Genomic DNA, 27,673 nt, shown 5'->3' with positions numbered 1-27,673 from the left:
CATAAAGAAATGCATTTAATACTTTCTTAATAAAATCTAAACTAATTCTCATAATGTAGTTTCAAGATATATTTATCCTATTTAAATCATTTACAAAATGGGGCTTTTCTAATGATTATTTTGTATTTATGCAAAAACAGTTAACAATTATTCTAGTAAGTTGCTCTTTCTAGATCAGAATGATAAATATTTAAAAACTAAAAATGAACCAACCCTTCTATGCACACTGGCAACCTCAAGTCATATTTCATTCATATCCTCTTGAACCTGTATTGTACCAAAGTACTAAATCCCACGTGTTAGGTAAGACACTGCTGATATGTTGGGTAAGTATGGTGTCGGGAGCAGAGATGTGGCAGTGGCAGGGGTCCATGAGGTTGCAGGTGTGAGAGGACACAAAGAGCAATTTGTGCAATGGGAGCAGAAAGGGAATACCCTGAAGTTATATGCTGCTTTGTTTTTATTCCATAGGCATGTCATCTTCAATATTTTAAAGCAATGACTAAGATGATATTGCCTATAGAAGCTAAACCAAGGTTTATACTTTTGAACAATTTTAATAAAAAACTTAACGAAGGAATACTCTGGAATTGCATGGGAATTATACTCAGAAAAGACAAAAACGCTAGCACACTGCCTGCCACCCACTCCCAATCTGTCCCAGGTTGCCATTTTTACAAAGTATAATGGGAAAACCAAAGGAGAACCATCATCTGAATACCTCACTAAAAACAAAGTAAATTATTCACTTTTTGTTGCCCAACTTCCCTCATTTGTCTAGAGGTCAAAGCTCCACGGTGAAAGCCAAGTAGAGAGGTTTCCCCTTAATTATCTAAGTAATTACCTTAAATGTCTGCTTTGCTTTGGCTTTGGAGACATAGTAACAACCATGAAGACCCTACTGAAACAAGAAGATAGGAAGTTCATCAAATGCTCTCCATCTCCATTGCAGAAAGCACAGGAACATTACCTGAAAACGCAAACTGGGATCTTTTGTGACAAGATTAAAGAGACCTTTTAATTTTTGAAGTTAAAATGAGAATGTCTACTTGTATATTTTTTTCACATCCCACAGTGAAGGGAAGTTTTATTGCCTAATAATCCACACTGAGTGATCACTGAAGCACACACAATTTGAGGATTGTAGACTGTGCTGGCCACTGGCATTTTGAAACACAAATGCCAGGATTATCTGTTTTCTTGGGTCCTGTGGTTTCCTGTTCATTGCTCAGAACGCTTACTAAAGAAACGAGAGATACATGTAAGGAAATAATTTTGCCTGGGAAACAGATGTCAAGTCCGTGCCTCATTTCCAAAAGAGATACCAGACTCTAGAGAATGTCTGATGAAGTCCTAGGAAAAAAAAAGGGTAAGTAAATGAAGCCATTATTTTCAGTGTGAGACTTCCTCCGTTGGGGATATCCTGCCATCTTGTTTGGACTTCCCTAGTGCCCATCCCGATCACTGATGTTGGCCCCTTGCCTTTCTTAAGGCCTTAGCATTTTGTTTACTCTCTGAAAACTGTGTGACCCATCAGGCACTCTACATGTCCTTCTGCTGCAATTAAAAATGTATTTAAGCAGCATTCTAATCTCACAATGGTCACACACTCACAAAGAGACGCCTACGTCATCTGAAAGGTAATTTGTTGAAAGGCCTTCAGTCAGAATTGAAGGACATGTTCCAGATTCTCTAATTAAGCATTACGGTTCTCAAGTAAAGTCATCCTTGGGAGGCATTTTCCACCCTTAATATGATTAGACACTATTATGGCTATAATGTCTTTATCTAGTTAGTATATATACATGTGTTATCTGTCAGATCTGTGGGTACTGAACATGAAGGAAGATCCTATTCAGTCCTTGATGCCAAGATGTCAATTAAATTCAGGTCTCTCTGGAATTCTTTCAGTGCACACTGGAGGGTTTCTTTTTGTTATAAGATGCCGAGTAAAAAAAAAAAAAAAAAAAAAAAGAGAGACAGATGAGATCTCCAAGGTTGGATATGAGAGACAGTCCTCACCTTGCTTCCGAGACCACTTCTAGTTGCTTGTCGTATTGACTATAGATTGTTAGGGAAATGGAAGGAAGCAGAAAGATGTTTTGCAAACCTCACTGTGGGAGAGGGATTTTGTGATATATGCATTGTACTCCCGAGTGCTTCCTGTGCAAGGCTGAAGCCCACCTTAGCCTTACTCCTAGCAGGTGGGTGGGCAATTAAAAAATTCCTAGTGTTCTGTAGGCCATGGGAGTTTCCATAATTTTTCTACTAACCCATCATATCAAAAGACGATGAATATCAAAAATGAGTCCTGGACTGGGTAAAATTATTATGGACAACACATTGATGGGCGATGACAAATTAATGTGTTACAACTATTGAGGTGTTACAGTTTTGAAATGGGATTCTCAGAAACCTTCTGCCTGATGCCAACGTTAGAAGACAGATTTTAAGTCAGGCCTGCCCTTTCCGGGCTTTCAAATGAGGCCCCAGAGACTATCCAGTTATCTCTGCTCCACATCTTCTACGAGGCTGGATTTCAAAAAGATAAGACAAATGACTGTGTTCACAGTGAAAGTTAGAGACTGTTAACCAAGGTGTCAGTTTCTGGGAAAATGAACAAATACAGTAAAACACTGTATGGATTGATTGGCTAAAAAAAAAAAAAAAAAAAAAAAAAAGTGAGGGTGTGTGTGTGTGAGAAAACCCTTTACATGGTGAGTTCTCAAATCATTATAAACTTTCCCATGGAGTTTATAGCCCCTTAAAATGTGTCTATAATGCAAACTAGATTAGCAAAGCTCTGAGCTGGAGAGAGAGCATTTCCCCATAATAGCCAAGAGTGTACGAAGGACAAGGTGTGAGGGGTAGTGCAGGAGGATGGAAAGTTGGCAAGAGAAGCTGGTGTGTAAAAGAAATGGTGATGTAAAAAAAAAAAAAAAAAAGCTGCAATCAAGAGAAAAGTAATGCAGTGATTTCTTGTGGGGGTTCTTTTAGGGAAACAGCAAATAACTCTCCAAATAACTCCCAGGGAATTTTTTTCTTTTTTACTAACATTAGGATTTTCATTATAAAACAAATTGAGAATACACGTATATCCTAAGGCCAACATTAAGCCCAAATCCCTTATACTTTTGTTCCTCCCAAAATCTACACAAAAATTTCCTTAGGATCTTAGTATGCTTCTAACAAGATGGCAGGAAATGGCATAAGGTATCCTAAAACAACACATGAACAAGCTTCAGATAAAAATGTGAACATTAATAGAATTGAAACATGCCATCCCAGTGAACTAAAATTTGCTGTGAACTGGTAAGGCTCCTGCAATGAAAGCTGGGCATTAGGAAAAGGGGGCACCTTCTGAGTCCGGGACCAAGATTCCATGTTTTTACTGAGGAACTGAAATTCAAAATGAAAAGTATTAGAGAAGAAATGCAAAGCAAGGTCTAAAATGGCCAAGTCATGCAGAAGCTTAGCTCAGTGATATTACAAAAAAGATACCACTAAATACATGAGTCCTATTTTATTCTAGTCCCTGTTGGAATGAAAAAATTTCTACCATGCTTGACTACATCTAATACAAACTCAAGATGGCCACATTTGCAAAGTACATTTCTTAATAAATCTGGCTGCATCCTGTTTATGCAACTTAAGCCCATGGGAGGTTTAAATATAATTTATACTGACAGATATTTCACAGGTTTATTCTTTGGCTGCTAGAAGACTCATCAATAATTTAAGACCATGACACATTATGTATAATTGTTTCATTTCTTTCCCTTTTGCAAAAAGTCACTCACATTTTAATCATTAAAATTACTCACATTTGTGTCAGCATAGAACACATAAACCAAGAAATGTTCTTGTTAGGAAGACTACAAAAGGAAAGAAGAGAAAAATCTTACAAACTTTACAAATTCACATAACTATGTAATGTCTATTTTGTAATGCAGGGCAAATGATCCTTAAATAAAAAACACAGTGAACAGCTAAGTGTTTCCATTTTTGTTAAGATTAAAAAAAAAAAAAAAACTTCAAAGGGAAATTTTATTGTGTGAAGTTGAAAATATATGAATTTTAATATATAAAAATTTATAATGTGATTTAACCCTCTATCAACCACATACTAGCTGGATTGCCTTGGGAAAGTTATTAAATCTCTAATCTGCAGTTGCCTCAATTCAATGAGACATGTAAATAAACAATCACACTGGTTCTTCGCAAAGAGTAGTAAAGTAATGAAAATAAAATAAGATGATGAATAAGTGAGTGTACTTTACAAATCATATAAAAGTAAGATATTTTGTACCACCATTCAGTACCAGGATAAAAACAGCTAAGAAACATTATTCTTTAAAAATTACTTGACATCTATTTTTAGGGAACTTGCTTTTAAAAGCCTTAGTTGCTATGCCAAAAGTTTTCAGTTTGAACTTTGTCCTAAGTTCAATTTAGCCCCTTTCATAAAAGTTTAAAAGCTTACACAAGACAATTTCACCCCTTACCCCACCATAAGATGCTCAGAAACTCCCTTTATAGATAATCAAATTTAATCTTAACTGCATAAAGCAAACTGAAAATGGAAATCTATTTGAGAATATTGCTTAGTTTCCTCATTCCCAGAATAAATTTTTGCTTTTCAAGTCTAGTCAGTATATATTGAAAAAGTTAATAAAGATATTGTACACTGTGAAAATCATACTGGTTGGCTTTTCCGATGGGGCGCGGGTGGCGGACAGGGTGGTTGTTATTGTTTTTTAATACTCTTTGTTTCCTGGGTACTTTTTTCTGACTCCCCAACAGGGATTGGCTATCAAATTTAACATTTTTCCAAAGCTCACAAGCAAAGGGATAAACAAATTAAAAGCTGCACATTAAGTACGGGTCAATTATTAATGGATGCTGAAAGGTAGAAGAGCAATACTCACAAGATGACCTGCCCAAGACCAGTAGTCTGAAAGGGAATGAAAGCATATACTGCAGTTAAAACCCTGGGCTCTGAAGTTAGGTATGTTGAATTAAAAAAAAAAAAAAAAAAGGCTTTGACTCTTATAGTTGTGTGGCCTTTGAGAAATAATTAATTCCCTAATGCTTGGTTTCTTTATAGATAAAATGGAAATAATAAATAATAATAGTGTCTATCTCAAAGAGTTGTGAGGGCTAAATAAAAGAATCCAAGGAAAGTTGTTAGAAAAGCACCTGACACAAAGAAAACAGTGAATATTAAACAGTATATGTAATGCAATGTAGAAAAAATAAAAGGTTTAATATATATATATATATATATATATATATATATATTATTTATTTATTTATTTATTTATTTATTTATTTATTTATTTATTTATTTCAGAGAGAAAGGGAGAGGGAGAGAGAGAAACAGCAACAATGAGAGAGAATCACTGATTGGCTGCCTCCTGTATATCCTCTACTGGGGATTGAGCCGGCAACCTGGGTATGTGCTCTGACTGGGAACTGAACGTGACCTCCTGTTTCGTAGGTCAATGCTCAAAAACTGGGCCATGCCAGCTGGGCATCAAGTTTCTTTTTCTAACAAAATACTTGACTAGGGAGTTAAACTTCAAGTACAGAGAAATCAACTTAATATTTCTCTTAAAATAAAAAGCCAAATGATTACATTAATTCAACTTTCTCATATTGTGCCTTTTCACTACACATGTACACATCACACTACAATACATACATCATATGTATATGTATGTATATATATATGTAATAAATATATGTTAATGGCAGGAATGCTATAGAAATGCAGAAATTGAAAATGCAGATCATAAGACTGACCTGTGCACTTTCACAATGAAGCCATTTAATTTTCTAGTGCTTCTGTAAATGTAAATAATTTTGATATGTGGCTAATGCAAGAAATTTTCCATTTATTCTAGATGCAATGTGGAAGAGAGTCACAAATATATTGCACTATTTAAAGGCACTGTAAACCTTGCTTATCAGATCAGGTGAAAGATAGACATAATTTTAAAAGCACTACTTATTGCTAAGTGGCCAAATAACAAATTCTCAGGGAAAAAGAATCTTTGGCTTTGAGTTCTAATTTATTTATTGTTCTTCAAAGTTGATATACCTCTCAACAATTCCATGGAAAAATAAGTGAATTCCCTAACTTAAATAACAATATAGAGATCTGCCCATATATATTAGCTAATCTTTCCATTCTTGTAAAAGAATGCATTTTTTTTCCTTGCTTTTAAAAGTGGCGTCAAATGCATTGTTGGGTACAATCTTCGACAAAGTCTACTTTAAAATTGTATCTGCTTAAGGTTTTTCAACCTCAAGGGACAAGTCTCAGAAAAACAACACCCTGATTTATTTTTACAGATATGGTTAATCATGATTTACTTTTCGTTCACGCAGGACATATGCCTGTCTCAGAAAAAGGAGCTTAAGAGGACTTGGTAACATTTGCAAAGTCCCTTGAGAGATGTGTTACCAAAGTGTAAATTACAAGCATACTATTAGGCCAGCCTCATTTAACATGAATACATTAAAAGCAAATGAGTGCCTTTAAAGGAGCAAAGTATTATTTAAAAAATTTAAAATCTGAAATTAAAGTGTTTGAACACATTTTAAATGTTGCTTCTTGCTTTTCCTGAACTAGTGTTCTTTTGAGGTAGTTGAGCAAAGAAAGGGACCCAGTTTGAAAATATGGAAGTGCTAGTAACAGCCATGCTTCTCTCACCATGGATCAGAGCCTTATACGTGTTTTCTGAGATTTCACATACCTCAGAGGCAAACACGGTCATATTTTTTTCCTTGAAATGAATGTAAGCCATTAGACAGCTTTAAAACCCTAATCACTGCTCCCATAAATTGTTAAATTAGAGGAAAGGTTCATATTCATGGGTTTTTTTTTAATGAATTTTGGACATTTAGCTGTTGAATAATGATTGTTTGTGTAATGTTTCCACTAAGATAAATGCAAGTATTACTGTGCTTGCTACTTCTTTAAAACTCCTTTGCATTTTTACATAACAGCCCATTTTTCATTACCAGGAAAGGTATGCAATTTGAACCATGCTACTTTTTTGCTCACAGTAAATCAATATGTGTCATAAGAGCAGAAAAGGAAGTAATATCATTCGCTATCATTGGACCTTCCCTTAGAGTGAGTCCCAGAAGACATTGCCAGGTTGGGTTGCTATAGCAACAGAGCTCTGGTGGCTCTTTTGCTTGGTTTGTTACAGTGAGTTGATTTTTACCACACTGGTATAATCCTGAAGAATTTTTATAGTAAAGAAGAAATTACAATGAATCAATAACAATGTGTGTGACCTTTCCATTGATCTGAGATGATTTCATTTAAAAGTAATAGAAAAAAGGCGACTCCATAACATTTCAAATCCCTTTGCTGACTTCCAATTAAATTATTCATTGTATTTTCTTCAGGCTCTTTAAATAGTCACACTTCTTAAAATGAGAAGAAAAGAAAAATCCTATCCTGAACCATTAGGGTGTCAGCAGAGACCTCATATGGTTTTGTGTTGCTTTGTTTTTTATGCAAAAGTTTATTTTATTTTTAATTTATTTTATTTTTTATTAAATTTATGGGGTGACATTGGTTAATAAGATTATATAGGTTTCAAGTGTACAATTCTATGACACATCATCTGTATATTGCATTGTGTCATATGTTCTTACCTAACATGAAAGTCTGCTATAAAAATGTCCTGAAATAATATTAATCCACTTAAAAATATCTGCAATTAGCAAGAAGACTCAACAATACTTAACTGGAAATACAGAAGATTTATCTTCTGAGTTCTATTAAAAAATATATCAGGACAGATAACAATACATCTCATTGTGTACAGATGCTTAAATGGTTTTGAGTATTACACTAGAGAGGCCATATAAAGCTTTTGAACAGTGTCTGGCATACTAATACATACCTAATGAGTACTGTTATAATTGCAACAATACACATTATATCGCTTTATTGACAGTAGGCACTATTGATTATGCAATTGCAATGCCTTTGTGTTCTGAATATTTTTAAAGTAAAAATGATATAAGGAAACACTACTATATAGTTGGGCCTCAAATATAGTGTAAAAAGGTGCAGCTCTTTTTCAGAATACTAAGCTTGTGAATAAAACATTTGCATTTAATTGACATGCCACAGGGAACTAGCGTGGAGTGGAGTGGAGTATGGGTTTGGGAGTCAAAACTTCAATTTTGTTTATCACTTTACTTACTTCAGACTTAGTCTCTCTAGGTCTGAAAAAACAAACAAACTTATCTTTTCACTTGTAACAAAAGGGTGAAAACAATTTCCCAGTTGTGTGGTAGAGGGGACTCAGACAGTGTATAGAAAGCACTTGCTAAAATGCTCCCCCGACACATGACACTTTTTAATTTCAGCTATTTTTCCTTTAAAGGGTTTCTAGTCATTTCCTTGAATCATAATTTCCAAACAGAACTTTAAGGTAAAAATGAATACTAAATTCAATATTTCTTGGAAGTACTTTAATATATATGGGTTTTAACTCCAGCAAATGTTGAAAACTTTCACTTCAGTATAATTCTATGTTATAAATTAATTATTTAACTTGGTTCAATTGATAATTCCTTTCCCAAAGTATGTTTTCATAACCTCCTAAGCTCAGGATGATGCTCTGGGGAGGGTTAAAAGAAAAAGTGGGAAAGGGCCAATTTCTATGGTCAGTTATGGTCAGACACATTTGGAAAAATGCTACATGGTATATTTCACTGTTACTGTGGGATTAATAGTTCACATTAGTATATTCATCCCTCCAAGAAATCCCAGATAATACCAGTTAAACAAATCAATGTTGCTTACTAGTAGAGAACATAAATTCTAGAGTTGGCCTTTGAATCCCACCTTTACCACTTATTAGCTTATGTCTTTGAGAAGTTATTCAATCTCTATGTTTCCGCTTTCTCATCTGTAAAATGGGAATGGTGACATACCAGGATGAGATGAGATCTATCACGTGCTCAGACAGAGGCTAATGGAATCAACTATCGGTAATAAGAGTGAAGAAACTTGTTTAAACTCATTTCCATAATAACTCTTCTTTATAAATAATACCTTTGAACACCGTCTGGAACTATTATTCCCTGGAACACACAATCTCACAACCTAGGACCCCACTCACTTGTTTGCTATTGTGCCAGAAAGTCTTATTACCAGAATATTAGAGCAACAATGGTAAGTGTAAAGCTCTTACCCCCAAAACATTCTATTCCTTAGAGCCATTTACAAATCAATGTATCATATTAGCAAAGATCAGTTCATCATATTAGGTTATTTGCATGTCCCTAAAAATTTAGCTTTAAAAGAAAGGGATATCCCGATTAAAGCTTTCATGCCTAAGAGAGAGAAAACTGAGTACATGTCTCAATTATGGGGTCTGCAGAGAGAAGGAACAATTTACAGATGTTTGCATGTTTTCTAGTACTAACCCAAAACAACTGGAGTGAGTTTTTGAAATAGAGAGATAAAATAGTAAAGAAAGATAAAAGGTAAAAGCATCAGCCAAGGAAAAAATATGCTATAGTTCCCCAACAAAAACGCAAAGTCCTCCCTGGTCTATACACATGACTCCATGAACTTCCCTACCCTTGGCCAGAGGACCAGATAAGTGAACAGCCAGCTCATTAATATGACCTCTTATGAAAGTCCTTTTATTTACTCTCAAATCTGCAAAGGTATCAGGTCACTGACTTTTCTTCTGAAGAGTTCATGTTATCAATGTCATCATCAGAAGTAAATGCTCACTCATAATTTTATGCCCCCAACAATTAAAAACTTTTTTCAATGATTCCTATTCCCTTCTAGTCTTAATCATAATTATAAACATCATTTCCACAAAGTGGCATTTTGAATGTGTAAATACGATTTCAAAGTCTGTCGCCCGCAACCTCCCACTAAGAATACCTAGAAGTCTTTTAAATAAGTCATTTCCTAGTACCTGAGTGGTTGTAGTCTTCCATGACCAGATGTGTAATGATCTCTAGTTGTGGTATTGTATGACAAATTTCTTCCTTCATATAGTTCTTGTTTTCTTTTAGATTGTTCGTTTCAAACATCAGCACACTTCAGAATCACCTGCAGGGCTTGTTAAAACACAGGTGGCTGGGCCCCACCCTCAGGGAGCGTCTGATTTAATGAGTCAGGGTGAGGCCAAGAATCTGCACTTCCAACAAGTTCCCAGGTGATGCGGATGCTGCTTATCTTGGGAAACTTTTAAAAGCTACTGTTGGATTATTTACATGGAATATTGTCACCATGGAATGGAGGCTGACAAAATAGCATCGACCGTTTTATGGCATGTGGAAACATTTCCCACTAGCTTATACACAATCATATTGCCAACTGACTTCTTGAAAGCCTGGGTAGACACCAACTAACTGAATGAACAAATGAACAAAGTAAAATTCTTACTTCTCTTCTCCTCAAATAATACCATTAAGCCTAAGACCCTTCTCTTTATATTTTAAAGATATATAACATAGCTAAATGGTAATATCCCAACCTGTTACCTAAGAAACCAAGGAGGTTTTAGCATCACTGTCCAAATTCAAAAGTCACTGAAAAAGAACTGAAACATTTTTATCTTGGAGGAAAGTAAGTTTGTATCTGCACAACAGATACAAATTAGCTGCACTTATCTTGTTGTCTATCAGATTGGTCAAAAACAATGCTGCTCGTTAGAAGATGTAGAGCAAAAATATAGCTTTGAAAATTATTTTTTATAAGCTAGAAACAATTCCCACTCTGACAGGGGATTATGAGCATGATTGTCTAAAAGACACAGTCAAAAACCTCAGAGGTTTTCTCTTATACTATTGGATTCTTTATAGTTCGGTATAGATTCATCCCTCACCTTGAAACGAAGACATATGCACATAAGCACGCATGCCTACATAAGCATAGGGTTGCAGCTAGATTAGTGCACACTAGGTAGCCATGTAGGTGAAGGGTCCATGCATACATTCTCTAGAAACCCACAGATAAGACATATGTTTAGCAAAGATATCCTCTGTAAAAAATGTCTTCTGGGCTCTTTTTTAATAATCTGCTGACATTCTTATATTTCTCATTCTTACTTGCTGTTAGTGTATCTGTTTTAATGTATAAAGAGAAGATGTATTCATATACATAATAATCATAAAACCATATATAAGTAAAGTGATTGGGTATTGTCAACAAACCTTATAATTTTCTTAGGAATGAAATTGTTAAATCTAGAGTAAATGTGTTACATGCAGACTTATTAAGATAATTTTGTATTTATTAATTCTAAGAGACTTTTTTCCTGAGTTACTGTTTTGATAACTGTATTATCTTTATGTAAAAGCTAAGTCAACAGTCTTAACAACAGCCTTAGAAGACAGAATTGTTCTTTGCATGGCCAGTATCATCATGGCTATATGAAGACACTGCCGTTCCCAGGAGTGACAGAAAACTAGGGGACAAAAGCTAAGACACCATATATATTTCATTGTATGTATATTTTATATAATAATAATAATATGCACAAGTGCATCTACTTACTATGTCTTATATAGTAAATATGACCATATTTAGCAGCCTCAAAAAATATATGAAAAAATTTAAAATATGCCAATGTGAAAAACGTAAGTTTAGGAAATGCTGAACTGCATGTAGCCCCTGTGATGATGTCATTCCCTAGTGTGGGTGAGAAGTTGACTACAGCGCACTTACTACTTAATCCAGGTGTTCACAGAGCCATAAGGTAAGAAACTAGCAGCAACAACCATATGATCATTTAAAAACCAGTACCTCTGAGGGTTTGGGGTGTTGTTTTTTAGTAATAACTGCCAGTTCCTTGTAGTGAGTTCATGCAGAATAGCAATCAATTAAATATAGTCCCTGCCACAAATCAAAAGGACTAGCCAAAGCCTGTACTCCTCACTAAGACGGTATTAGTTCCTGCATTCAGTGAACAGAAGGAAGCGGGGAGAAAATGTGCGATGAACAGTGCCTATGTCTTGCCTGTGAAATTTCAATTCCTAAACTCTAGGGACTGGGGGGTAAAAGCCAGGAGGGATAATTAAGAAACAACAGAGGAGCCTTTTTGGAATCACTTTCCTCCATCAGGGTGAGAACAGACCCTTGGCAAGCCAAAGGATAAGAATTTTAATATATATTAATAGATAACTTTCTTTTTTGACAAAGTTTTACCTTCTGACTTAAGCGGTCATATAAATATTCCCTTTTAATAATTAAGATATGAAAAATAACAGGTTAATTTTAAAGGGAAATCTGTTGAAAAAAATAGCTCACATTATATGTGGACAGTGCATAATGAGAAAAAGTGAATAACTAAAATTGATTAAAACACCCGTCATAGCAGCATGACACCATGACTTACTGGCCAGTCAGTGAAAACCATGTCACAGTTGACTCCCTTATTGCAGGCTTACCTGGAACACTAGAAGCATGAAACTGAATGTGCACAGTATATGCTGCTGTAACACACTGTATTTAACTCAAATGCTATCACTAGGGAAGTTGATGCAATTTTTTCCAGTAAAGCAAATCCCAAGTCCTCTATAAACAACACATGCACAGATTTTACCAAAAGGAAACCATTTTCTGAAAAGAAAAATGGCACACCAAAAATTTTCTTAAATATTAAACGCAATGTAAATTTATGTTATTCATAAATACCAATATCAAACTTGTTGACAATTGACTAAGTTAAAGACCAGACACAAATAAACATATAATAGCTACACACATATATGTATATATTTTTAGCCTAGAGATATTGGGTTACAATAGAAGAAAAGGTATCTAGTTTATTAATCATGTGTTTTGTCAACACTTCGATCATAAAAGGAATAACTTTTAACATGAATTAAACCTTGCTTTGCTTCTAGGTTCAAGGATCTAATATTCTCAAGGAGCCTGACTCACAATTGAGAAAGGTCAACATAGTAAAATTTAAACACATCTTTGGAATGACTAAATCACTACTTTTAATGTACTAAAGGGAAGGCAGGCAGCGTGGCTAAAATTAACCTGTATATTATCCTTATAATAAGATACAAGAGAACAATAGGCATTGATGGGGGCAACTGTTCATCCTAATGAGGCCACTCTCCCAGATTTGTACCAAAACTCTAACACTGACCTCTTTGACCTAAATTAGATTTAAAAACTGACTGACATCATTTTGAAGGCTAATTATGATCAAACTTTTCTTCAAATAACATGATGTAGAACATTCAAAAACCGTTCACACAAATAAATTTCAGTCAAAAGTTGAAATTAAGAAAATACTGCACCGGCAAAACTTCTACTGGGCCATCACTGTGAGTAGTGTTTAGAGCAGCGGTTCTCAACCTGTGGGTCGCGACCCCTTTGGCGGTCGAATGATCCTTTCACAGGGGTCGCCTAAGACCATCCTGCATATCAGATATTTACATTACGATTCATAACAGTAGCAACATTACAGTTATGAAGTAGCAACGAATATAATTTTATGGTTGGGTCACAACGTGAGGAACTGTATTTAAAGGGCCAGAAGGTTGAGAACCACTAGTTTAGAGTATTCATTGATTGTACTAGATGTACGCATTCAAATATTCTGCTCTACAAAATAAAATAACAAGCAAGAAACTTGTAACTTACTCAAAAGAAAAGAGACTATAGCTCCTTTGAAACCTAATTGCTGTTATTTAGGTAATGACTAAAAACTCTGGTGGAAAAATATTTATACTTATCAATTATAGGAATGTATCAGTGCTATATTTTCCATTTTCTTATTTCTCAGAAGAACAATTCTTGGTCTTATGAAAAGTCTTATTTTAAGAGATTATGTTTTCTTGATTATTACCTAAACAGATCACAAGTGAAAGACTTGAAATGTGACTTTATTGAGCCACTAATTACAATTTAGTCAGATATATAATTAGGACAATTGTAAAATGAAGACCACCAAATCATTCATTGGCATAAGTCCACATTTCTTCATTCACTCAGAAAACTAAGTAATAAATGTCAGGCACTATTTAGCCCAGCCATTGTAATGAGCTTTCATTCCCCTCACCCTGGTTCGTAATCCAAACTTCTTTTAAAAATCATGTTCAAATAATTTGAAAATTGCCAGGACCAATAGGATGATATTCCTGAAGTAGAGATATGAAAGATCAGGGCAGAATGTTGATTTTTGTTTCCCATTGGGGATATCTGTGTGTGGAGGGTGGGGGAGGGAGGATTCCTTTGAAACTGAATGTATAAACAAAAATGAATTTGTTGTTTTTTCTTTTCCTCATTCTACTTTATCTCTGTGGTCTATTTGGTGTGCATGTTTGGGTATATGTAAAAAGAGAGAGAGAGTTCTATTTATTTAGCCCTCAGCAGTAATTATGTGATATGTTTTTAAATGTTCCTACCTCGTGTCTTCAAGTCCAACTGTAACCACCATAGGGGAAGTCCCTGCTTAGTTACTGGTCATACTTTCCTGTAACCCCCACTCAAGTCCTGAAAGTCTCATAAAGGATAAGATATGATGTGAGCAGTAAAACTTTACCCTAATGAAGAGGATCTTTTCTCCCACTCGGTATCTTCCTTGAGAGAGCCTCTCCACACAGAATTTGTTTGGGCATTTGCAAGGAGGATCCTCAGAAATCCTTTTCACCTGAAATAGAAGAGCAGGCAAGTTCATTCTCCAGTTCATTCTCCTTCATCAAGTCCCATTTAGATTAATCTGTTCTGTGGGTTCAAAGGCCCCTGGACCAGGGCTGCTTTCATATGTGTTCTATATCACACTATGAACATAATATGAGAAGGTGCGTCCTAACTATGTGAAGATCAGGCCTGGAAGGCATTTTCTGAAGGCCAATAACTGCACTAAGGCACGAGCTGGGTCATGACAAAGAAACAATGCTGGAGGATAATGACAAGCAAATCAATTCGCAGTGTAAGAATGAATCTGAGTTCTCTCATTGCGGGAGAATTAAAAAGATCATGTACATTGGGTTGCCAAGATAAATACATTGAAAACTAGAATAGAACATATGTCAAAACTGTGCTTCCTCGTTGTAATTTAACAATATGAATTTTACCCATTTCAAAATAAAGATAATGGAACACTTTGTTGTTGTTGTTGTTTTAATGAGACTACTGTTTCATTTTATTTTGAACTCAAAGGTTTTCTTTAATAAGTCATCTCTAGCCTGGCCAGAGTGGTTCAGCAGTTGAACATCGACCCAGGAACCAAGAGGTCATCGATTCATTTCCCAGTCGGGGCACATGTTCAGGTTGTACAGCTTGCTCCCCAGTTGGGGGTGTGCAGGAGGCAGCTAATTGACGATGTTTTTCATCATTGTTTCTATCTCTCTATTCCTCTCATTTCCTCTCTTTCTAAAAGTTAATAAAAACATTTTTTTTAAAAAAAGAAGTCATCTCTAGTACACCCAGGCTCACCCAGCAATGTATTCCATCTCCGTAAATGCCACCCTCCAAAACCTACTTCAGTGGCAGTATCTTACAATTTACATACATTTTATAAAACCACGTCTGAATATCATAATTTACCTCGATTTTATCTATCTCTCTATTCTGAAAAAAAAAAAATACCTAATCTAAATGATGTGTGCACAATGCCTGTAAGTAGTTGTGACTATTAGAAGGCAATGTATATATAAACCATGACTTTAGGAATGAAGTTTATATTTATGTTTTTCTTAATTGGGAACCTGTCATGCTGTGTCTCATAACTGCCCTCTCTTCAACTCACCAACCAAACAAACCAAAGCAACAATTTCCTGTGTTTTGAGTCACAGATCTAAACAACATGCACCCTGCAATTGAAAAGCTAGACAGAATAAATTTAGTTTCTGAAGAATTGGCTTGGTCTCTCCCACTTAAGTTCTTCCTTCCACAAAGATATAGTTTCTAGAGTTTTATCACCAAAGATAGTCAATCATTCCTTCAAATAAAGCAATGTCTGACTTCAATCAGCCTTCTATTAAACAAAACCTGTGGAAAGAGTGACACATGAGTTCACTTGTGTGTTGGTGTACAGAACTTACACAGCTTGGTTTTCCCAGATTGAGAGGTTCCAGAAAGTATGGAAGCATAATAAATAGAGAAAAAGCTAGAAAAAAAGTGGAGGAATCCTGAAGAAAACTTACATTAAGTGCTATGCAATTATGCCTCAGTGAAGATCTATAAAGAAAAACTGACACTATAGCTGAGGGAGAGGGAACCAACTTTGAGATACATATTTTCATCTGTCCTTTCTAGAATCCCTAATTCTGCCAACATATAAACCTACAATTCTTAATACTTATTACCATATCAAATTGTATATCAGTTATTGGTTAACCCTAATTTCTCTTTGCTGGATTGTGAGTTATTTAAGGGTTAAGATAGTATTTCATTACTGGTTTAAATCCTTCAACTAAAACAAAATCCCTTAATTGCATATACTATGTGTTCAATAAATGCATATTGAGTAACTAAATGAATGTCTAAATAAAAACATGAGCCTATATGGGACACAAGGGGAAATCATGCAACAGATTAAGATTGGATTCAAAGAATGTTACAAATGGATTTCATTGAAAAATGGGGAAAAATAAAACCTGTTAAGGTCATTAAGTTAGTGATTAGGTCTGTGTATTTGAGTTCTGAATTTTTTCTATCATATGATACTTGACCCATAGGTACATCCACCCTCCCACAATATTAACAGAATTCTGTCCCTAGAGACATTTTTGAATGGATATTCTTAAATAAGATGGTGATGATAGAACAATAAGTCAGCGTTATGAAAGCACGTGGCCCAAACTTTAGGAGAGCCCTGCTTGGCCCAGCTTTCCTGCCACACAGTAATTGAGCAAAGGGTAAACTGGTGTTCAAGTTGTTCCTCTGCTAAAAAAAAAAATGATAATCGCAAGTATGGGTAAAAGTGTTTCCATCTTGAAGTGTTCTTAGACAAAACACAGAAACTGTGGGAATCAAAGGAAGTGAAATACAAAATGCATTTCCTCAAGTGGCCTGCCCTTCTCCCAGTGCCTTCAGAGCTGTGAAAACAAACTTGTTTTTTTTTTAAATCAAGGGCTTTTTTTTTGTGGTTGTGTGAGAGGTGGGGGCAGAAATGGAAGAGATGAGGCCAGACTGCGGGGTAGTGAAAATAGATTGTTAAGTAAACAGTGACCGATGACATCTGTGCGTCTTACATTACCTCGGGGTAAGTCAGTCTGGCAGGTGTTCTGCTTGGGCCCAGGAACCCAGCCAGTATTCTGCTGAAATGGGATTTCAAGAGGAGCCTGATTACTCAGAATTACGCTATCTCTCATCCCCAGACTGAGGAAGTTGATGGAGAAGAGGAAGAAAGTAAGAATGGTTTCTTAGAACTGGATTCAACTCATTGTGTGGGAATGCAAAGAGAACTGAACCCGACTCCACCACTTTATCACGGCTGAATCACCTCGGGAGAATAAATTAATCTGAATGGACACTACTATGTATTCTTTTATGATATCTTGATTAAAGAAGGTAGCGCGAATTATCCACACAAAAGGTCACCTATATTTTTTTTCCCAAATTTCCTCAATCCCCCTAAGTAGCAAACAAATAAATGTGAGGAAATATTGACAGTTTCAAAACTGGCAGTTCCTGTTGAAATTGCTCTCTGCAATATGATATCTTAACACAGGTCTGCTTTTCTTACTCTGCCCTTCCTTTTTCTTTTCTCTTTTTTCCCTCTTTATTGTTTTCTTCCCCCTCTTTATCCTCTTTCTTCTTTACTTTTTGATACAAATAGTAATTTTGTCAGAGCAGAAATAGCCAATATTTTTAACTGAACACGGGAACTTTGCAGGCAATCTCTATTTTACATCCCCATTCTAAAACACAAACTGGGGTACATGAATTTCAATTTCCCGCCGCTATATATGTTTCACATGCAGTGAAGCAACTGCCATAGGGACTACTTAATTTTCATATTTGACATACGAATCTCTGATTTACATCATTAGTGAGACTCAAATTATGTTTCTCTCTGTTCCACTGTCCCTGAAATAAATTATTTGGTGAAAAACTATCACTTAATAAGAATACTTTAAATTTTTTAAAGTATTTTTATTGATTTCAGAGAGGAAGGGAGAGGGAGAAAGTGATAGAAACATCAATGATGAGAGAGAATCATTGATTGGCTGCCTCCTGCACACCCCACACTGGGGATTGAGCCCACGACCCAGGCATATGCAACTATGCAAATATTGCAATGCAATTCAGCAACAAAGTATGAAGGAGAGACAATAAGAAACTTCCATGGCCAAATAATTTGGAAAATTCCAGTTAAAACAAGATCTTGCGGAACTCGCTAGTGCCTTTAATATATCACAGTGAATTGCCAAACTCTACCCAGGGAATACAGTGAGCTGTGTTTCTCAAACCAACCTAACCATGGAATTCTTCTCCCTGCGAGGCATCTGGGGTGTCAGTACTTGACTAAACATTCTTGGAGAAATGCTGGTTTAAAACCTTTCAGATCATAGTATTCTAGCTGGCAATGGTACAGAAATATCCAGTTTGCACATTCCTACATTCAATTAAAACCCCGTAACTAAATGGATGGTTATGTTCCCAAATTTGTGGGAAACTTTAAAAGAGGTTTAAAGCTCTTGTGAGAGCCCCTCATTGTTTCCAGTTGGGGGACTAGAAGTTGGAGAAGGGAGAACCACCATGGGGTGACAGTCTTGCTTGGACTGAAATATTGAAGAAACTTTTCCAAAATCCTTCTCATAGTTCTTTCACCACCTCCTCCCTCCAGTCCTTTTCCTCCCATTCTCAAGGATGAGGGACCACCACATATGGGACAAGCTGGTAAAGAAAGGGAACCATTCTAGCTACTTCTCCCAGGTTCATGTAAATGGATTCAAGGGGCAACATCTCCTCCCTCTGCAAAGTAGCCCATTTCCAGAGCACATGGCCATTCCAGACAAATAGAACAAGGAAGAAGCTTTTTAAAGCCTTAATTACTCACATTGATAATCTATTCAATGAAAATGGCACTAATAGACCTAGACTAATAAAAGACGGCCCATGTCTTTGAGAACAAGGACTCCACGTAAAGAAGAATAGGTATTTATGCCCAATAAGGTAAATACCTCATGAAATACATACAAACACTTGGGGCATCGAGGACTAATTCGCCAATATCACCTGGAAGGGGAGATGCCAAGGAAAGCTCACAGCCTGAATTTTAAAAGATGAAAAGGTAGATTTAAAAGAAGTATAGGCATACATATGGTGATGAAAGCAAATGAGGAAAAACACAGAGCATAAAATGTCCTTTGGAATTTGCGGTTAGCAGCCATCTTTACAATGGGTACCTCCAAATGCTAGGATGAGTCTAGAGGGGAAAGACAAAATAGGCCAGCACATGGAGACTTATGTGACATAAATGATTTGGGATTTACCTTGGATGTTAAAGGGAACCCCTGTAAATTTTCATCAAATCTGAGTTGCACCTAGGTAACAATAATGTTTATGGATAATAATGTCAAGAACACATTGTTCAACAATGTCAAACATGAGACATAAGCCTCATAATGTGAGAACTAAAAGAATGTATTTGATTCAGAAATTAATTCATTAGGAGGTTAAGATGTTGGCCAAAGCTCTGACTATAAAACATTAAAGAAAATGAGTAGAAGTGACAGCTGAGGGGAAAGGGATTAAAATCAAGTGCAGTTGCCTCGGAGATACACATTTATAAGAGAAAGACTAAAGGAACATCTTACCCCAAAATAAATCAGGGAAAATTGTTCTCATCAATATATAAATAATGCACTATTACCTACTATTAATACAATACTTTATTTAATCAACTTATAAAATAAATACAAAATACTATGATAAGCAAGGCATGTCACTGTTCCTTAAAAACCGTTGTATAATTTTAAATTTTTTAAAGTATTTTTATTGATTTCAGAGAGGAAGGGAGAGGGAGAAAGTGATAAAAACATCAATGATGAGAGAGAATCATTGATTGGCTGCCTCCTGCACACCCCACACTGGGGATTGAGCCCACGACCCAGGCATATGCCCTGACCGGGGATCGAACCATGACCTCCTGGTTCACAAGTCAATGGTAAGGATAAAAAATGTCCTTGCCTATTCTTTAATTCCTGAATGGACTGAACAGAAGAAAACTAAATTAAACTGTTATTGGCTAAGATACTGTAACAGGCTAAGTTTAAGTCTGCTGCCCTTAGCAGAAATGGGAAGTCTCAATCTGCCAGAAAAAGTTATATTTCTGCTCATCCGAACCTGCAGTGTACGTTAGAGTGCCACATGGAGGAAAGCAAAAGAGGGGAAACCCTGTTTCTGCACTGGGTAGTGCCAGTCAGCCACAGTCCCAGCCTTTTCAGCTCAGCCCCTGGCGAAGGAAGCCCTCAGCCATGGGCCAGCAGTCCTTGTTAGTCCTGTCTACTTCTTAGAATGGGCATTATGGCTGCTGCTAGTTTCTCAGGACTCTCCCCATGTATTGGAGACATACTTCACTCTAACAGCTCTGAATGATGTTACTATTTGCTATAAAACAAATAACCATTTTTTTAAACATTTGTACCCAAAACACATGTTCTGGGAGGTAAATACACATAATCGAACACACTACTTATCAACAAGAACTACTTAACAGGCAACAGAAGTTGCCAGAGAGTTTTAATTCATTCTTTTTGCTGCAACACCCAGGATGTTTTCTGTGATTATGAGGGACAATGATAATAGCTGCTAATCTGCCAAAGACTGTGACTCAAGGACTCTGCTAAGTAGAGGGATGGGGACCTCAGAGTTAGACAAAATTGGGTTGGAATCTGAGCTCCTCTTTTTTCCTCAGGAGGTGATTCAACTTCTGTTTGTGTTTTCTCAGTAAGAAACCTGCCTTACAGATACCTAGAGCACTTGGAAAACAATGCTAGACCCTGGACCACAGCAGGCAGTCGGTAAAGAGCAGTTATCTTCTCTGTGGTGTTTGCTTTGCCTCGTTAACAATCCTCCAGATCTCATGCTTCAGGCTTCTTACCTGTGAAATGAGGAGTCAAACCACTGGCAAGGATCTTGAGTGTTTTCAAAGTCAACTTTTAAGGCGTTGATCTATTGTCCTACGTTGTTAGATACTATTCAGCAGAATTAAGTGACATTTTATTTGAAAGACTGGCTCAGTTCTGAATCTCAAAATGAACGGTAGAAGTACAGACTTTTTCACAGGATTTTAAAATGAATTTCAATGAAATTGAAATAGATATAGGTTAGACTGATAAGAGATTGTGTGGAATAATTTGACCCAGTAATCCCACTTCTAGGAATATATCTCAAGAAATCAGAAACACCAATCAGAAAGGATATATGCACCCCTTTGTTCATAGAAACACAATTTACAATAGCTAAGATTTGGAAACAGCCTAAGTGCCCATCAGCAGATGAGTGGATCAAAAAACTGTGGTACATCTACACAGTGGAATACTACACAGCTGTAAAAAAGAAAGAACTCTTACCATTTGCAACAGCATGGATGGACCTGGAGAGCATTATGCTAAGCAAAATAAGCCAGTCATAGAAAGATAAATATCACATGATCTCACTCATTTGTGGAATATAATGAACAATATAAACTGATGAACAAAAATAGATCCAGAGACACAGAAGCATCGAACAGACGGTCTAACCTCAGAGGGAAGGCAGGGGGTGGGGGGTTAAAGGAGGTAAGAGATCAACCAAAGGACTTGTATACATGCATATAAGCATAACCCATGGATAAAGACAGTAGGGGATGAGGGCATGTGCTGGGGGGTGGGAATTGCTGGGGAGAGGTCAATGGGGGAAAACAGAGACATATGTAATACTTTAAACAATAAGGAATTTAAATTAAAAAAATAAATAAAACAAGATGAGTTTTGAAATTAAAAAAAGACTACGTAGTATAAGTCTGACCAGTTTTACTTACTGCATCATCCAGTAAGTTTCCTGTACTCTTTTTTCCAGAAGACTTTGATGAAGGAGAAGGTGAAGGAGAAGGGGCAGAAAGTGTTTCTTCTTGTTCAATCTCTTTTTCCAATTTTATCAAACCAGGAGGCTCCACACCATACCTTTTAAAAGATACGAGATCAACGTAGATGCATAACTTACAATGATACACTTACTATCTATATATATAAAAGCCCAGTGACCGAATGGTGGAATGACCAGAACGACTGGTCGACCAGTCGCTATGATGCACACTGACCACTAGGGGGAAGACACTCAATGCAGGAGCTGTACCCTGGTGGTCAGTGTGTTCCCACAGTGGGAGCACTGCTTGGCTGACCGGGATGAGTGGCGCTCCCACAGTGGGCTGATCCCCGTAGGCCACGCCCTCCACCAGTGCATTAATCCATGCACTGAGCCTCTAGTATGTTATAGTTGATTATGAAGACTACAGGAGCAAACTGATAACTTTTTAAAACAATTTAACTTTTCCTGGCATGGAATGGTTCTTAAATGGCACCTTTTAAACAGGGGAGAAACATATCTGCTGAGTGTGTGTGTGTGTGTGTACACATATATGAATCAACACATAACAAATAGCATACTAAGATTAAATAAAATGCTACATGTAATATATTAATGAATCAATAATACAAATAACCATATAACCTTTAGTATTCAGTTTTCATATTTACTAGGAAATGATATAAGTGATGCAACTGAACTCCTATTTTGGACACAAGCTTGTTAAAGATGGAAATAAATTCAGGCATAGCCAAGTTTGAAAACAATAATCCCCCCAAATAAACATTCTTAAATGATTTAACAGAAAAGAAATTCTCTATATTAATTGTATACCTCCTATGGGGCCCAGGAACAATGGACTATGGGTTATACAGGTTATTTTCTTAAAAACAATATAATGAAAGCATGTCTAATGTTTCTAGGAAAGAAAATGAACAGAGAAGAAAGAAAAACAATTTAGAATAATATGTTAAATTTCTGTGTTTTAAATTATAAATGCCATAGAAGTTTTAAAAAATAAATATAGTTATTAGCATTTTTATCTCCCATAATCATATTTTTCTTAGGCTAAACTTAAAATTGATTTGCTTTCTTAGATGTACATCAGTTGCACCCAGGTGGAGGAGGCCAAAGGTAAACAGAAATTAAGATTTGAGAAGGGCCTCTGGGATCATCTATCACACACTTCATCTGTACAGCTAAGAACACAGATCCAGAGAAGGTACAGAACTAAGTAGGAGCTGAACAAAGATGCAAAGCCAGGTTCTCTGACTTCGGAACTGAAGCCAATTTTCTCTTACTTTTAACCAGGCGATTGTGAGTTAGAAAGGAGAGGGAAAAGCCTCAGGTCATGGATAATCTACCAAGTAAATAATCTATAGATAGAGAATAAGTATGTTGGTGGTATGTCTAGTACCTTAGAGTGAGCTGTACATTAAAACAGTATCAAATGTAAAATCTTAGATTACTAAATACTAACCTGTCCTAATGGCCTGTTATTTTAACTGACATCATTGCATGTGTTCGGTAGACATTCCCAAGGGGAAGCAATTTCCTCATTCTTGATGTTTTGTTCTTGTAGAGCAGTGGTTCTCAACCTTCTGGCCCTTTAAATACAGTTCCTCATGTTGTGACCCAACCATAAAATTATTTTCGTTGCTACTTCATAACTGTAATGTTGCTACTGTTATGAATCATAATGTAAATATCTGATATGCAGGATGGTCTTAGGCGACCCCTGTGAAAGGGTCGTTCGACTGGCAAAGGGGACGCAACCCACAGGTTGAGAACCGCTGTTGTAGAGGGTGTTCGGTTCATTTAATTTCTGGTCTCTCTCCTCCATTATTCTCTCCTCTCCAACAACATAAAAGGGTTTATCAAATCGGTAAGTCTAAGCATGCTGAAGACCAGCGCATAACGGCATTAGCTTGAAAGTGCAAAAGAGACATCGGAAGGCCAATGGACCTTGATCTCAGCAGGTTTTACCTTGGATGTTATCTCTTTGGTGAAAAACCATCACTTAATCAGAATGCAAATATTGCAATGCTGTGATTGTGATGGCTCGAGGTGATTTCCTAACCTGATCATCTTCACACTGTTCACTAAACTTCACTGGCCTTTGATTCTATCTGCTCTGCCTGCATGCATGGCTAAGGGACAAATGTGTAACCAAACTGAATAAAAAACAGGCAAGACTGGGACTTGTGGTTCCTCTTCTTGAAAGAGGTTCCACCTGCCCCCCCCCCCCGAGGCCTTTAAAATTCATATTTCTTGAATAGTGTCTTCATTGTGTGTCGGCCCTCCTACAGGTTATCCTGAACCCACCATGCAGATCATGGCATAAGAATAAAGTGAACATGCTGGACTCACTTTACCTTCTTCATCTAGAAAAGAACTGCCCCCAGGAAGGTCTCTACAGGAACCTCCACCCTGATTCATCCTCGCCTGCAATTAGGTGGCCAACTGGCCTGATCCTGCAGTTCCGTTACAGACAATAAGCATGTCTGTCGACTCGGACCTTATCAGCAACAAAGAGGATGTGTGCTGTTCTATCTGCCACTCCTTTATCTTCTAATTTTTTTTTCAGAATTTAGATGGTAAGGTTGGGTGGTATGTGTTAGGTACCCTCTGAGTGCTGGAAAACGTTAAAATTCACTACAAAACAGTTTAAGCTAGCATAACTCAACGGTACAAATGCTGCTTTGAGAACTGCCTCTATGAATGGAGTCATTTTTAGTTGCAAAAATCAAAGACCTAGGCACCACTTATCTTATTTTTAACCTTTATATCATATTAGCCACATACTGGGACATGAGTTAAAACATGTGCCAGACGGCAAATTCTCTAACAGCAGAGACCACTCTCTGATTCACAGCATCCTCAGCAGTTAGCATGGATCCTGGAACACAGTAGGTACTTATACTGTTTAAATAAAAGAAAAAAAAATTCCTGTATTCTCATATAACAATAACTTGGAGTTCCAATTATGTATTTGGTTTCACTGTTTGGGGTGTTTAAATGCATATCACTTTAATAAAACATGCCAATATTGAACGTACATAAATGCTTTACAAAAACAAAAAATGTTCCAGGTGACTTTAAACCCTATCCAAAATAAGAACACTTTAAAAAAACCCAAAAAACTGTGATACTAGTATTAATTACACTGAACTCAACCCAGCATTTCATTCCCATTGGTAAGTACCAACAATACTCACATGGAGACTTGTGCATCATTATTACCTGAGGTAGGCTTGAGCTAACTGTGTCATGAGCCTACTCTTTAAGTTTAGCAGATCACTTAACCTCTAGGAGTCTGCTTTCTAGCAGGAAGGCAGAGATGAAATGGCCTGCCCTACAGGTCTGATGTAGCAGTGCAGGGAGGGAGAAAGAATGTGAGAAAGGCAACTGCTATTGAACACCAGCATGTGTCTGGCCCATGAGGGCACCTTCGCATACATTATTACTGAGCCTCAGCTTTCTTTCAATATAAAGTGGACATTCTAATCCTTGTATTTGAATATTATTAGAACGAATTACAACAGTATCCATTACACTCGTAGCGCAGCTTCAGACACATTACAACCTCTGAGATTGCTGTTAATTGATGTTTCAAATGTTGCACAGCCAGAAAACTGCAGTACAAATGTACTTTTGCCAAAGTTTTTACTTTTAAAGTATATTATACCACCAAATTAAATAATATAATGGCATCATAATTAAGATGTGAAGTAGTATTAAGATTGTTTATATTGCCCTGGCCAGTGGGCAATATTGTTTGGCTCAGTGGGTAGAGCATCGGCCTGTAGACTAAAGGGTCCCGGGTTCCATTCCGGCCAAGGGCACATGCCTGGGTTGTAGGCTCGATCCCCAGTAGGGAGCATGCAGGAGGCAGCCAATCAATGATTCTCTCTCATCACTGATGTTTCTATCTTTCCCTTTCCCTTCCTCTCTGAAATCAATAAAGAAATATATATATACATATTTTTTTAAAAATGTTTATATTACAATTGTTTGTATCCTTTACCAAAAAAAAAAAAAAAAGACAAAAAAGACAACCCCCCCCCCCCTTACTATAGGCTTTCTTTACATTGATTTTGCTATAATTGTGGAATAGCAGAAATATCTCAGTGCTGGAGTGGAGCAGACCAAGTTATAAATACAGCTTTGCTACTAGCTGGCTGCATGAACTTCAGCAGGCAACTCGTTCTTAATCGCCCTAGACTTCTTTGAATTCTTCGTTCCATCAAGGTATAAAAATTCGTTATGTTTAATATTCTTCAGAGAATAACAAACTGGGCAGTGAACGTAGAGAAATTTAAAACACTAGGAGTCACAGCCAATTAAAAGTCAATACTGAGTGAAAAACCTCATATGTGAAAGTATAAAGTAGGCCAATTGGAAAATATGATTTCATTTGTAATTGTAGGTGGATTCATGCCACCTTTCAGGAATAGGTTGCCTAACTTTTTCTGTTACTTTTTTCACAAAGTAAAATAATATGTTATTAGAGTGACAGGAGGTTCCACTCCACGTCTGATACAAAGTGGACTTAGTTTGAATGAAGTTGGTCACAGTCACACACGGAACCTTGCCCTGGAGAGCTTCCTCTATCTGGGAAAGCTGCAAATTAGCTATGTTGCTGAACACAGAAAATCAGCACTAAGCCCCAAATCTCTGCTTATATTGGCTTTTGGCTACTTCAGGCTGCCTCTAGTACAGTCAGCCAGTCCAGAAATGCACACTTAAATACGATTCATTGGCTTCCTGTCTGTCTGGAGATGTCAACAGGCTGTAAATCATGAAATTCCCCTTAGGTTGGGGGCCCACACCTGCAAGCCAACTTAGACAACAAGTAAGTCTATTTTTTTTTCCAATGCTCCAAAAGGCCACTTTGTTATGGTTTCCATGATTAACTCTATACCACTTCATATTTCTATTTTGTCTATGAGGTCTTTACAAATTTATACTGGTTTCTACTCTGTTCCAAGGACAAGATTTTAGAGTTTTGGGGAAGAGAAGGCTGTTGTAGCTCCCAGGGTCTAACTAAAGCAAGAAGGGTGAATCCACTAAAACCAAATCCTCACATTTGTATGTCCCAGGGATAAGAAAGTAGGGTAAATACTGAAAGGGCAATACATTTTTTTTTGCCCCATTAAAAAATATTACACACTGCTTGGGAAGAGTCTTATGGTTGATGACTTCATGATGAGATTTTATACATGGACTTTGTTTTTCTGGCATGTGGCACAACTTTTGAGATTGTTCTAGATAAAATAATTGAGCCCAAACTGAGTCCTGAGTGAGAACATTTACTCTAACTATTTAGTAGACTATAGTTTTCAAATAAAAGACACCTGGGGCCAACTTTACTAGAGTTAGAGGGACAAATTTTAAAACCTCTCACCCCCTTTTTTATATTTTTATTGATTTCAGAGAAAAGGGAGAGGGAGAGACAGAAACATCAATGATGAGAGAGAATCATTGATTGGCTGCCTCCTGCTCGCCCCCCCCCCCCCCACTGGGGATTGAGCCCACAACCCAGCATGTGCCCTTGACCAGATGAACTTGGGACCCTTCAGTTCACAGGCAGACGCTCTAACCACTGAGCAAACTGACTACGGCCCC

The 27,673-nt window shown here is 36.7% G+C and overlaps 1 protein-coding gene across 6 annotated transcripts in view; it reads right to left on the bottom strand.

The window, feature by feature from the left end:
• Nucleotides 1-27,673, bottom strand: part of GAS2 (growth arrest specific 2) — a 121,967-nt gene that overhangs the window by 28,390 nt on the left and 65,904 nt on the right. For 3 of the 6 annotated variants that reach the window (XM_059709149.1, XM_059709150.1, XM_059709151.1), the window contains exons 6-8: nucleotides 22,002-22,143; nucleotides 14,568-14,675; nucleotides 845-898 (exon numbers count right to left, since the gene is read on the bottom strand). In XM_059709149.1, coding sequence (XP_059565132.1) covers nucleotides 845-898; nucleotides 14,568-14,675; nucleotides 22,002-22,143 — 304 coding nt within the window. Of the gene's footprint in view, nucleotides 1-844; nucleotides 902-3,851; nucleotides 3,876-14,567; nucleotides 14,676-22,001; nucleotides 22,144-27,673 lie in introns of those variants that run through there. The other 3 variants (XR_009454452.1, XM_059709153.1, XM_059709152.1) reach the window with 3 other exon arrangements.

The sequence above is a fragment of the Myotis daubentonii genome, chromosome 9, assembly GCF_963259705.1.
Source record: "Myotis daubentonii chromosome 9, mMyoDau2.1, whole genome shotgun sequence".
In the NCBI taxonomy this organism is placed as follows: Eukaryota; Metazoa; Chordata; class Mammalia; order Chiroptera; family Vespertilionidae; genus Myotis; species Myotis daubentonii.
The sequence above is the reverse complement of the archived record's forward strand: the minus strand, read 5'-3'. Positions and strand labels throughout refer to the sequence as shown.